The 13675-nt window shown below is 42.1% G+C and overlaps 1 protein-coding gene and 1 long non-coding RNA gene across 4 annotated transcripts in view; one reads left to right on the top strand and one right to left on the bottom strand.

Annotated features, from left to right (window-relative positions):
* LOC135094088 (uncharacterized) overlaps positions 1 to 902 on the top strand; it is a 7880-nt gene extending 6978 nt beyond the window's left edge. Inside the window, exon 2 of the long non-coding RNA XR_010263593.1 lies at positions 718 to 902. This is a non-coding gene — a long non-coding RNA (uncharacterized LOC135094088). The remainder of the gene's footprint in view (positions 1 to 717) is intronic.
* LOC135094086 (probable cysteine--tRNA ligase, mitochondrial) overlaps positions 1 to 13386 on the bottom strand; it is a 17910-nt gene extending 4524 nt beyond the window's left edge. For 2 of the 3 annotated variants that reach the window (XR_010263592.1, XR_010263591.1), the window contains exons 1-12: positions 12791 to 13386; positions 11947 to 12099; positions 11349 to 11443; positions 10822 to 10910; positions 8885 to 9002; positions 7907 to 8084; positions 6157 to 6385; positions 5263 to 5396; positions 4177 to 4305; positions 3744 to 3880; positions 2446 to 2571; positions 2232 to 2330 (exon numbers count right to left, since the gene is read on the bottom strand). Coding sequence is in view for 1 of the 3 variants with exons in the window: in XM_063993861.1 (XP_063849931.1) it covers positions 2232 to 2330; positions 2446 to 2571; positions 3744 to 3880; positions 4177 to 4305; positions 5263 to 5396; positions 6157 to 6385; positions 7907 to 8084; positions 8885 to 9002; positions 10822 to 10910; positions 11349 to 11443; positions 11947 to 12079 (1467 nt within the window). In the remaining 2 variants the exon portion in view is untranslated. The remainder of the gene's footprint in view (positions 1 to 2231; positions 2331 to 2445; positions 2572 to 3743; positions 3881 to 4176; positions 4306 to 5262; positions 5397 to 6156; positions 6386 to 7906; positions 8085 to 8884; positions 9003 to 10821; positions 10911 to 11348; positions 11444 to 11946; positions 12100 to 12790) is intronic. The other variant, XM_063993861.1, reaches the window with a different exon arrangement.
* Positions 13387 to 13675: the final 289 nt, after the last annotated feature.

Below are 13675 nucleotides of genomic sequence, written 5' to 3'. Positions count from 1 at the left end.
AAACAAATTTTGTCCTCCATTTCAAACACAAACACCCATTCAAGGAACACCACTCGCTCATTCCTCTTGCGTCCCTCCTCCCTTCTTCCCCTCCCCTCCCTACCCCTTCCTTCCCTCTCCATATCCCCCCCTCCCCCCACCCTCTCTCTCTCTCTCTCTCTCTCTCTCTCTCTCTCTCTCTCTCTCTCTCTCTCTCTCTCTCTCTCCTTCACTTCCTAGTCCCATGTAATTTACTCTCCTTCCACGTATGTCCCTTGCTCCCACTGTTGCTTTCCTCTCCCTTCCTCCTTCGTCTGGTCTCAAACCTCTCCCTGGCGCCTCCCCTCCCCGCATCTGTCCGAGGTAGGGGACAAGAGAGTGATACCTCCCTCTCTCTCCCTACCATTCATTCTGAGTCATTTTCGCTTCATCTTTTCTCAGTTTCTCACTCTTGTATAATTCCATTTTCACTCTCTATCAGTCTTATTCTATTAGGCACTTCTCAGGACTTCTTACTGAGAGAGAGAGAGAGAGAGAGAGAGAGAGAGAGAGAGAGAGAGAGAGAGAGAGAGAGAGAGAGAGAGAGAGAATTTCTGAAATAACAGTTTTGTTCACAACTCTTTTCAAGACTGAAGACGCCAGTAATTTTTGATGGCTTATCATTTTGAGGTCGGTGTTTATTTTACAATGGTATTTTGTGTAAAAATTTAAGGTAATTGTTTTTTGTATCTGACGCAGAGGGCGGTCCACTCTTGTCTTTCCTGGGAGGAAGGAAGCGCCGCGCCGTCCTGCCCCGCGAGGTGTGCGCTGCTTCACGTTTGCTTTTATTGTAACTTTCTTTCTAGAATTTAAGTTATTTTCATTCAATTCTTTGTTTATGGCACAACATAAATCCACAAAATAAAATGAATAAAATAAATAAATAGAGGAATTTGAGGACCTGGAACGGATTAATTTCTTATACACTAATTCGAATGGGATAAATTACTTCCCAATTCGAACAGCCCAAAATAATGAATTAATTTCCAATCATCAGGTACCACTGTGTGTGTGTGTGTGTGTACATATATATATATATATATATATATATATATATATATATATATATATATATATATATATAATGCTGAGAGAGAGAGAGAGAGAGAGAGAGAGAGAGAGAGAGAGAGAGAGAGAGAGAGAGAGAGAGAGAGAGAGAGAGAGAGACTTAAACCCTTTTCAAAGTTTATTTTGATATCTAAGTGGTTTCAAATCACAACAGATTCTGCAAAGCTGAAGCAAAGCGAAACAATCATTGTCTTTATCATATAATACGATATGATATTTATTTATTTATTTTCATATTGTACGCACAGTCTACTGTAACCAGTTTATACTCTAGAGATGCAGTTTTTTTTTTTTTTTTTTTTTTTTTTTTTTTTTTTTTTTTAAGTCCATGGTAGGTTCAGTTTTGGTAATCATCGTCTGGTACCTGGATGAAACCAGACATAACCGTGTAATGTCCAGCTTCCTCTCTTCCTTTTGCATAATATCATTCAAGGGTGGCTGTCGCGGGGTGTGTGTGCATGTGCGTGCGTGTGTGTGTTTAGGTGCAGAATATACCCATCTGAAGTGAAACGCCGATAGTGATATGAAGAAAGCAGGTATGAACAATAATATTAAGGAAAACCATGGCCAACACTGCATGTAATTATATATCTACACTGGCTAATCGGACCGAGTGGCGCCGTACGATATGTTGGGCCTTTTGCTGCCAGGCGATCCACGGAATACTGTTCGTTCAAAGGTTTTACTTCACTTATCACACGACCCCCTGGTTAGAACATATCCAGACAATAGGGTTAAAAAGGTTTCTATGCTATTTAAAGGGGGAACAGTCTTAATAACCTCGATAATGATGTATGGTCTTGGAATAACTGGTGAAGTGACAAAGGTTTTCAAGGGTGTTTTTACAGTTCTAGAGGCAGATTAACAATATTTCTGTTATTTAAAGGAGTCTTGAAAATCTGGCTAATCGTCTCTGTGGCCCTAGGAATCAGATATGGTGAAATGACACGGGTTTTCAAGGGTGTTTTAATGGTTACAGTGACGGGTTAACAAGATTTCATTATTAACAGGAGAAATAGTCTTGAGAGTCTTTGTGGCCTTAGAAAATGGTTGAAATTAGAGAAAAAATAATAATGATACGTGTACTAATGGTAATGATGATGATGGTGGTGGTGGTGAGGATGATGGTGTAGCATTATACTCACCACACTCGGGAAATGAATGCCAAAAACCTCCTCCATTAAGTAGTGTATGTAGCTACAGATAGCGGCCATACTGCCAGCGCTCCTGTCCAAACTGGTGCCCTGGAGAGAGAGAGAGAGAGAGAGAGAGAGAGAGAGAGAGAGAGAGAGATTAGCATTACTCTTACACCATTTTTTTTATATCTATATTTCATTACAATTTATCCACACACAATACCTGGGACTGTTTCTTGAGCTCTCTGTTGCCAAGAGTGATCAGGTCCATCACTGCCTCTACTGCCCTGGCCGTATCGAAGTCATCAGCCAGGGAGCGTCTCACTCTGGCACGCGTTTCAACAAGTTTCTGTAAGGGAGATTATGTACTGGTGGTGGTGGTGGTGTACAATGACTGTGTTTGGTTTGGTTAGGGTTAGTTTATGCAAGGGAAGTGTAGTATTTGGTTGTGGTGGTGCTTGTTACTGTGGTTAGGTTACGTTGTTGGATTCTGTAAGGGAGAGTATGTATTGGTGGTGGTGGTGGTGTACAATGGCTGTGTTTGGGTTAGTTTCTGAAAGGGAGGCAAGGGAAGTTGAGTATTTGAGGTGGTGGTGGTGGTGGTGTACAATGTTTGAGTATTTGTGGTGGTGGTGTACAATGTTTGAGTATTTGTGGTGGTGGTGTACAATGTTTGAGTATTGGTGGTGGTGGTGTACAATGTTTGAGTATTTGTGGTGGTGGTGGTGGTGTACAATGTTTGAGTATTTGTGGTGGTGGTGGTGGTGTACAATGACTGTGTTTGGGTTAGTTTCTGAAAGGGAGGCAAGGGAAGTTGAGTATTTGTGGTGGTGGTGGTGCTTGTTACAGTGACTCATTGGGTTTGGTTAGTTTCTGCAAGGGAGGGTTAGGTATTGCTAGTGGTGGTGGTGGTGTACAATGGCTGTGTTTGGTTAGGTTAGGATTGGATTACTTTCTGCAAGGGAGGCAAGGGAAGTTAAGTATTCGTGGTGGTGCTTGTTACTATGACTCGTTAGGTTAGTTAAAGCAAGGGAGTTTGGCAGGACTGAAGTGAATCTATAGTGAATGTCACCTTGTAAGAGCAAAGTGCCAAGGGTGACACGGTGCCGGGAAACATCGGGACACTGCAGTATAAGTGGAAAGGGGAAAACGAGCAGGAAATTGTTAACAGGAGAAGAACAAGTGGTGTGGTTGTGCTTGGTTACTTTGCTTGTTTGGTTAGGTTAGGTGGTGTTTGGGTTAGGTTAGGTTAGTTTGGGTTAGGTTAAGTTAGGTTAGGTTGGGTTAGGTTAGTTTGGGTTGGATTAAGCTAAGTTGGGTTGGATTAGGTTGTGTTAAGTTAGTTTGGGTTACATTAGGTTAGGTTAGGTTAGGTTAGTTTGGGTTGGGTTAGGTTCTGTTACGTTAAGTTAGTTTGAGTTGGGTTACGTTAGATGTTGTTAGAATAAATTACATAAGCTATTATAATAACTGCATTTAGGCACTTTCGAACCAATAGCAACCCCCCAATCACCCCCTCACCATCTTGAGCGCAGACTCGTCGAGGGGGGCACACTTCAGCTGTCCATTGATGTAGGCGTACGCGTCGTGAAGGAAGGACCGGATCTTTCGCATGTACACCTTTGCTTGGTCAAGGGAGGTGGGGCCGAACTCCACGTCTGAGGGAGGAACAGGTGGAGGAGGAAGTGGAGTGTGTCAGTCATCTATTTATACCAAAGAGGTGGAGAAGGTGGAGGCAGAGGAGATATGTCATTCACTTATCATAATACAAACATCTCCACAACACCACAGTCCTACCCACAACACCACAGTCCTTCCTGCAACACCACACACCACCTAACCTCACAGCAACACACACCAAAACACTCCTTTCCACAGCACCACACACCACCACACTCCTTCCTGCAACACCACACACTACCTCTCTTTCCCACAACACCACAACACCACTCACTGTTTCTGTAGTGGGAGAGAAGACAGAATAGGCGGAAGGTGTTGACAGAGTGTTGCTGCAGGAGGGCTTCCACGCTGATGGTGTTATATAAGGACTTGGACATCTTCTCTCTGCGGGTGTGGAGGTGACCTGGGGGAGGGTGTTTGGGATCAGTGGTGATGGGGATGTGTGATGAGAGGAAATGGTGATGAAGTGAGTTTCTATAAGTTTATCCTCTCTCTCTCTCTCTCTCTCTCTCTGTCTTGAAGTGAGAGGTATGGAATCTGCTGAGGTTCTGGTAGGCATTACTGGGGTTTTCAAGGGTTTTCATGGTTCCAGTGATAGATTAAGAGGTTCTGGTAGGCATTACTGGGGTTTTCAAGGGTTTTCATGGTTCCAGTGATAGATTAAGAGGTTCTGGTAGGCATTACTGTGGTTTTCAAGGGTTTTCATGGTTCCAGTGATAGATTAAGAGGTTCTGGTAGGCATTACTGGGGTTTTCAAGGGTTTTCATGGTTCCAGTGATAGATTAAGAGGTTCTGGTAGGCATTACTGTGGTTTTCAAGGGTTTTCATGGTTCCAGTGATAGATTAAAAGGTTCTGGTAGGCATTACTGGGGTTTTCATGGTTCCAGTGATAGATCAAGAGATTCTGGTGGACATTACTGAGGTTTTCAAGAGCATTTTCATATCCCTGGTCACAGTTTAACAAAGACCAGACCTTAAGCACATCAGCAGCCCTTGAGAGACAGAATGAGGGAAGGAAACACACCAAAAAATCAATAAACAGATAGATATGGTAAGGAGTGACTCATTAGGGCGAGTCTATAGGGAGGTTTGAAAGATTAGACAAGTTTATAGATGGGGATGACAGGTGGAGATAGATAGGTACGTATCATACAGGGATGGCCACGTATAGGCTTCGTGCAGCTTCCCTTATTTACTTAGGTTATTATGTAAAAAGAGAAGTAAAGATAGCACATTGAAGTAGATGGAAATATGTTAAAGAGAGAGAGAGAGAGAGAAGCTGGGAGGAACGGAGAGGCTGTCAGGATTTTACTAACCCAGAGAGAGAGAGAGAGAGAGACAAGCTGGGAACTTCACTAACCTACATGCAGCCAATAGTTACACCACTGCTGGGTATCGTGGAAGGCACAGCACTGGGCCTCCTCGTTCTCATGGTGGGGGAAGCGCAGGTCTATCCCTCCCCCATGCACATCCAGCGGCACCCCCAGTATGTGGCTGTGGAGGGAAGGATGGAAGTAAACAAAGGAAGGCTGAGTGGAAGATTGCGCATTTTGTTGTAAAGGTTCTTGTGAATGTTATTGGGTTTTTCAAGGGTGTTTTTCAAGTGTTTATTAATGGTTGGATAGGTTGTAGTTATAGTTTTTAAGTTTTTACAATTCTACTAGATGTTTTGGGGTTTTCAAAGGTGTTTTTGTGCTTCTATGATTTGACAGGAAGCTCATCTACTTTCAAAAGGCTTTACTTGAAGTGACACGGGTTTTTAAGGGTTTTTATGGTTCTAGTGAGAGATTAACAAGATTTCCACATTATTAACAAGAGAAACAGTCTTGAGAACCTGGCTAATCATCTGTGTGGCCTTTAAAAACAGTCATGGTAAGAGAGCTAAGTATTTCTGAATAACCCAAATCACAGAACCTCACAGAACCTAACCCCTGCAGAACCTGACAGAACCTAACCTAACTGAACCTGACAGAACCTAACCCCTGCAGAACCTCACAGAACCTAACCCCCACAAAACCTCACAGAAACCCACCAAATCCCCAAGAACCTTACAGAACCTAGCTAGAAACCCCCAAGAACCCTCACAGAACCTGGCTAGAACTCCACAACCTAACCTAACCCCACAGAACTCCACCAAACCCTCAAGAACCCCAGAGAACCTAACCTAACCCTCACAGAACCTAATGAACTCCACAAAACCTCACCAAAACCACAGAACCTAACCTAACCCCATGAAAACCCAGTAGAACCCCACCTGGCCATCGCTGAGCACTCTATATGCCAGCCTGGTCTGCCGCGGCCCCAGGGGGATGGCCAGGACGGCTCTCCCTTCTTGGCCAACTTCCACAGAGCAAAGTCCCTTGGAGATTTCTTTATCACTGCTGCCGCCGCTGTCGCTGTTGCCGCCGCTGTCGCCTCCTCCTCATGTACTGGAAACAGCTTGCCATAACGACCGTATGCACCCGTGTTGAAGTATACAGAGCCTGGGGGTGTATGGGGGGGGGGGTAGGTGTGTTAAGTCTTTCAGTGTGATGTGAGAGAACTGACACAACCAAGCCTTTCACAGAACCTCACAGAACCCAACCTAACCCCACAAATCTCCATGGAACGTAACCTAACCCCACAACACCTTACAGAACCTCACAGAACATGACCTAACCCCACAAGGCTTTACAGAACCTCACCAAACCCCTACAAGACCTTATAGAACCTCCCCAAGCCTCACAGAACATGACCTAACCCCACAAGGCTTTATAGAACCTCACCAAACCCCTACAAGACCTTATAGAACCTCACCGAACCCCTGCAAGACTTTACAGAACCTCACCAAACCCCTACAAGACCTTATAGAACCTCACCGAACCCCTGCAAGACTTTACAGAACCTCACCAAACCCCTACAAGACCTTATAGAACCTCACCGAACCCCTGCAAGACTTTACAGAACCTCACCAAACCCCTACAAGACCTTATAGAACCTCACCGAACCCCTGCAAGACTTTACAGAACCTCACCAAACCCCTACAAGACCTTATAGAACCTCACCGAACCCCTGCAAGACTTTACAGAACCTCACCAAACCCCTACAAGACCTTATAGAACCTCACCGAACCCCTGCAAGACTTTACAGAACCTCACCAAACCCCTACAAGACCTTATAGAACCTCACCGAACCCCTGCAAGACTTTACAGAACCTCACCAAACCCCTAGAAGACCTTATAGAACCTCACCAAACCCCTGCAAGACTTTACAGAACCTCACCAAACCCCTACAAGACCTTATAGAACCTCACTGAACCCCTGCAAGACTTTACAGAACCTCACCAAACCCCTAGAAGACCTTATAGAACCTCACTGAATCCCTGCAAGACTTTACAGAACCTCACCAAACCCCTACAAGACCTTATAGAACCTCACCGATCCCCTGCAAGACTTTACAGAACCTCACCAAGCCTCACAACATAACCTAATCCCACAAAATCCCACAGAACCTAACCCCAGAGAACTCCACAGACAGCACAAAGCCTTTCAGTGTGATTCAAAGCAATTAACGGCACCAGAAAGATTGAGAGTATTAAATCAATCTGGCTTGTTTGATTTTGTGTCTGTCTGTATGTCTGTCTCATTCTGTTCTGATTCCATGTCTCTACTACCTCCTGACACACACACACACACACACACACAATGGTAAACTCTAGAACTCCCTGCCTGCTTCTGTATTTCCTCCTTCCTGTGATTGACTTTCAGGAGGGAGGCTTCAACACACTTATCCTTCAATTTTTTATGATAATTTCTGATTCTGGGGGGGACTGGCACCTCAGTGGGTCTTTTTTTTTCCACCAGATATTTAGCTGCCCTTGGCCAGTTCCCCTCCTACATAAAAAAGAAAAAAAAAAGCCACACACAAGAAAAAAAAGTAAACAACAAAACATACAATAAAGAAAAAAAAAAGAGAGAAAACAAATCAAAGAAAACACACACACACACACACACACACACACTGACCATCAACCGCAACATATGCCAGGCCACGGTCAAGGATGCCCTGCGTGAAGGCAATGATGTGTGGTACGTGTTCGGTGACCCTCGGCGCCAGGGACGGCCGCCACACCCTCAGTCTGTCCATATCATTGAAGAACTCTTGCTCGTAATGTTCAGTGATCTCTCGGAAGCTGACCTGGAGCTGTGCGGGGATGGGGAGGTGAGGGACACTGTTATTATTATTATTATTAGAGCTGTGAAGGGATGGGGAGGTCAGGGGCATTATTATTATTATTATCATTATTGTTGGAGCTGTGCAGGGATGGGGAGGTGAGGGGCACTGTTATTATTATTGGAGCTGTGTGGGGGTGGGAAGGTGAGGCAGGGAGAGAGAGGAGGAAGGGAAGGTAGAAAGATCGGGAGACAAAGAGGGAGAAGTGAAGGAGGAAAGGTAGTGAGGTGAGGAAATAACAAAAAAAAAAAAAAAAAATGAAGGAAGGAAGGAAGGAAGGAAGGAAGACATTAAAGTGGTAAAAGAAAGAGGAAATGAAGGAAGGAAGGAAGGGAGGAGAGAATAAAGGGAGGAAAGGGAGATACAAATGAGGAAGGAAGAGGGGAAGAGGATAAATGCAGGAGGAAATAAGAAAGTGAGGGAAAAAAAGGAAGAAATGAAGGAAGGAGATAAAAAAAGGAGAGAAAAGGTAGAAAAAGAGAAGGAAGGAAGGAAGGAATAAAGTAGAAGAAATAAATGAGAGAAAGAATATAAAATGAGAACAATTAAAACACACACACACACACACACACACACACACACACACACACACACACACACACACACACACACACACACACACTTATATCACCACCACAATACTTATAACCTTTCTCTATCACCTTACACATCACCTTTATAACACACACACAAACACACATACATATATTACCTCCAAAACACTGTACATCCTTTTGTATTCCAACACACACACACACACACACACACACCTCCTGGGATCGTCGGATAATCTTGTCGTCGATGTCGGTGATGCCCATGACCATAATAACATTGAGATCAAAAACGCGGGTCATGATTCGCCGTATAATGTCAATCTTGATGTATGATCTGCCGGGGAGAGGGAGGCATCAGACTGCAGCACTGGGGTAGAGTTTGAAGTGTTAATCTGGTGTTGGAGGGTTACGAAAGGTGTTGTGTTTGTTAAGAGGACTGAGACGTTTACGGAAGGAAGAGAGAGGGAAAGTAGGGAAGGAAAAGAGTTGTTTGGTAGGGTTTTGAAGGGTTACGAAAGGTGTGTTGCGTTTGTTAAGATCACCGAGATGTTTACGGAAAAAGAGAGAGCTGTAGGGAAAGTAGGGAAGAAAAAGCATTGTTTTGTAGGGTTTTTAAAGGTACATTTGGTGTTAGAGGGTTATGAAAGGTGTGTTGTGTTTGTTAAGAGCAATGATACGATTAGGGAAGGAAGAGGGAGCTGTAGAGAAAGTAGGAAAGAAAAAGAGTTGTTTGGTAGGGTTTTGAAAGTTAGATCTTGTGTTGGAGGATTACGAAAGGTGTGTTGTGTTTCTTAAAAGCAATGAGATAAGAAAAAACACACACCATAAAAAAAATAAATAAAAAAAACACCAAATAAAATAGCCACATAAAAAGGAAACAAGAAAAATAAAAAAGAACACAGGTATGCCAACACACACACACACACACACACACACACACACACACACACACACACACACACACACACACAATAAGGAAAGGAAGAGAGAGTTGTAGGGAAGATAAGGAAGCAAAAGAGTTGTTTGAAATGTTGATCTTGAGTTACTTAAGAGGAAAGAGATAATAAGGAAAGGAAAAGGGTGGAGTTCTAGGGAAAGTAAGGGAAGGAAAAGAGTGGAGTTTTTGGGGAAATAGGGGAAGAAAAAGTCTGAGTTTTAGGGGAAATAGGGGAAGAAAAGTCTGAGTTTTAGGGGAAATAAGGGAAGAAAAGTCTGAGTTTTAGGGGAAATAGGGGAAGGAAAAGTCTGAGTTTTAGGGGAAATAGGGGAAGGAAAAGTCTGAGTTTTAGGGGAAATAGGGGAAGGAAAAGTCTGAGTTTTAGGGGAAATAGGAGAAGAAAAGAATAGAGTTTTAGGGGAAATAGGGGAAGGAAAAGTCTGAGTTTTAGGGGAAATAGGGGAAGAAAAGAATAGAGTTTCAGGGAAAGTAAGGAATAGAGTGGAATTTTAGGGAAAATAAGAGAAGGAAAAGAGTGAAGTTTTAGGGAAAATACACAGAAGAGTCACACATTCTCAGAAACAAAGGATCAAATCATTCTAAGAGTGAAACATTCTGCGGTGACGAGCTGCCAGCGTCGTGGTGCACAAGTTACCGGACATTTAAATATGCACATGTCACAGTGGCCAGCGGCTGCACCCAGGCCATCCTACATCCAGCTGGTCACTGTTGCCATCTGGTGTTCATTACATTTTAGTTGTGATCTACTACAAAGATGCACTGTGCTCTTGAATTCAGTTGTCTCTATGAAAATCTTAATGTGTAGTGAAGTACTGTGTTCTTATGAAGCCAACGCCCACCATTGCTGCCTCTCCTCTCCCTCTCTCCCTCTCCCTCACCAGTTGTTAGTGCTTCCATGTCAGAGTGTCCTGTGACTTGTAAAATGAAGTACTGTAACATTCTTATCAAGCTGACGCTCAGAATGTCCACTGACTTGTAAACCATGGCATGAAAAGTATTTGGTGCTGAGTCAGTACTGCTGCTACTAATGGAACACACTGCTACTACTACTACTACTACTACTACTACTACTACTACTACTACTACTACTACTACTAAACCACAGCACTGACAGCATATCACCACAGAATATATCCCACTTACAATAACTTTATCTTCCACACACACACACACACACACACACACACGTACTCACAAAGCATGACCGATGTGTGCCGAGTCGTACACTGTGGGGCCACAATTGTACCAGGTGAGAAGGCCGGGGTGGTGTGTCCTCAGTGGTACCTGGGAAACACACACAGGTAGACAGACACGAAGATGGATTAATGGGTGTTGTAACCTAAGAAACAGACAGACAGACAGACAGACAGACAAACCTAAAACTAAAAGATGAAATGCAAGAGATGGATGATAGATAGACAGATAGATAGATTGACAGATAGATAGATATAAAGATACATACCCAAGAAGAGGTGAAACATGAGAGAAGGAGGAAGAATGTGACAAAAACAACGAAAGGAATAAATGAAAGAAGAAAAAGGTGGAAGCAACAGTGATACTTATTATAATGTACACACACACACACACACACAAAAAAAAAAAATAAATAAATAAATAAAAAATAAAATAAATAAAATAAAATAAATAAATAAATAAAAATAACTAATAATAATAATAATAATAATAATAATAATAATAATAATAATAATAATAATAGATTACCTTAGTCTTAGTGGTGCTGTTATATATGTTGATGCCGGTCTCGTGGCCCTGCGGCAACACCCATGACACTGAGGCATTCCACCGCTTGTCTGGCACTGAGAGAGAGAGAGAGAGAGAGAGAGAGAGAGAGAGAGAGAGAGAGAGAGAGAGAGAGAGAGAGAGAGAGAGAGAGAGAGATTGTTATTGAGGGTTTGGTCAACAGATGGCATTTTGTTGTCTATTTATGTATCTATTTATTTATTTATCTATCTGTCTGTCTATCAATCTATTTATTTCTCTGTCTGTATGTCTGTCTATCTCAATTCCTCCTCTTCTCTTTCTCCAGTATATTCATCTATTTATTTATTTGTCTGTATGTCTGTCTATATTTCTTCTTTTCTTCCTTTGCAACATCAATTAATCAGGTCTTCTTCTTCCTCTTCCTCCCCCTCCTACCATACAGCATTTACATCAAGCAAGCCTCCTCTTCTCCTCTTCCTCCATTAACACCACCTTCTTTTTTCCTGCAATACTATTAAAATAAATCAAACTTTTTCCTGTTATCCTTATTCTTTCTTAACCTCCAATTCTTCTTCCTCCTCCTCCTCCCCATACTCACCCAGCCACAGTCTAAGTGGGGAGTGCACTGTGCCACGGCCGCCCAGCAAAGGGGTGAGTGCCCGGTGAGGGGGGTGGCGGGTGTGAGGCAGGTGGTGCAGAACCAGGCACCCCAAGCACCGTGCGGCACTCATGGCTCTTGCCGCTGGTGGTCCTGGAAGTGATGGGTGTTTGAATTGTTCGTTCGTTCGTTTGTTTATATTTGTCTTGTTTTGTGGTGGTAAGGTTTTCATTATTTATTTATTTATTTATTTTATTTATTTTTAATTATATTTTGCGGGATTTTGTTTGATTTATTATTATTTTCAAGGATGTTTTCTTTTCCACTTACTGTATTTTCTTTTATTTTTGTTTTTATTTTTATTTATGTTTTCTTTAAGTTTTCAGTATAAGTTTTTTTTTATTTGGTGTTTTCATTTAACTTTTTTTTCTACATTTTTACTTATAAGTCTTCAAACAAACAGGTGAAATTAGAGATTCTTTCCATTTACTGTCTTAATTTTTGGGATTAATTTTTTTTCTTCATTTGCTGTTTTATTCAGTTTTATTTATTTATTTATTTTTTTTTTTTACATTTCTTTTTATTAATACAAATTCTAAAGCCATAAACTGAGACAAACAAATTATTTTCTTTGCTCCTCCTCCTCCTAATGCAACTACTACTACTACTACTCCTACTCCCACTATTACTACTACTACTATTACTACTACCACCATTACCACAACTACCACCACAACCACCACCACTACTAATAACACCTATTCTTATTTTAATTTACTTTTCACCACACATTTAAAGAAACTACCCCTTGTCACCACAGAAAACGAGATAAGATCTGAGTTACCTGAGAGATGAGATGAGGTGACCCCTTAATGACCCAAACACAGGTCAAGGTGGGTCACTAGCAGCAGGTGTGTGTGTGTGTGTGTGTGTGTGTTGGTATGTGCGTTTAATCGCTAGTTTTTTCGGTGACAAATTCTCGACTGGTTTCTTTGTTCATTTCTTCCGCAAAATTAAGATCATTTATCATTTTTTTGTTTTTGTTTTTGTACTTCACTTTCAAGAATTCGCGTGTGTGTGTGTGTGTGCGTGTGTGTGTGTGTGTGTTCTTCTTACTCTTCCAGCATCTTCGTTTTTTTCCTCTTCTTCTTCTTCTTAGCTTTCGTTTTCTTCAGTCTTAAAATTCCGAACCCCTCTCTCTCTCTCTCTCTCTCAATGCTTTCACGAACTCTCCTCTCTCCCGATGCTCACACCCACACCTCTCGTTCTCTCTTCTCACACTCTCCCACTGGACCCACTCTCTCCTCTCCAAGACTTTCGCTTCACTCTGATTTCCGTTATAAGAGCGAGAAGGGAATTCACTCTCGCTCTCACTCTGTCCCCTCTCCCAGCGGTCTCAGACTCCCAGCCTCGCCGTGAGCTCTGTTTACATTCTCTCCCGGGAGGCATTTGCTAGAAATTCTCTAGTCAAAATGTCGACATTACTCCATATTTGATTATTTTTATGTGATTTATTTGCTTTATTTAATGTTTTAGGATGGTAAAATGTTGTGTTTTTTGTTTTTCTTAATGTTGTATTGAAACATTATGTAGTTTGTTATATTAATTGTGTCGATGTTTTATTATTTCGCTATGTTTATCGCTGTTTTTTGTCTCCATTACATATATTCAGTCTTTACCATATGAAGCTCACTTATATTTTTTTCCCTTTTGGAGTATGTACTATATA

This window comes from Scylla paramamosain, chromosome 44 (genome assembly GCF_035594125.1).
Source record: "Scylla paramamosain isolate STU-SP2022 chromosome 44, ASM3559412v1, whole genome shotgun sequence".
NCBI lineage: Eukaryota > Metazoa > Arthropoda > Malacostraca > Decapoda > Portunidae > Scylla > Scylla paramamosain.
Note: the sequence above shows the minus strand (reverse complement) of the source record. Positions and strands in the feature narration are given on the sequence as shown.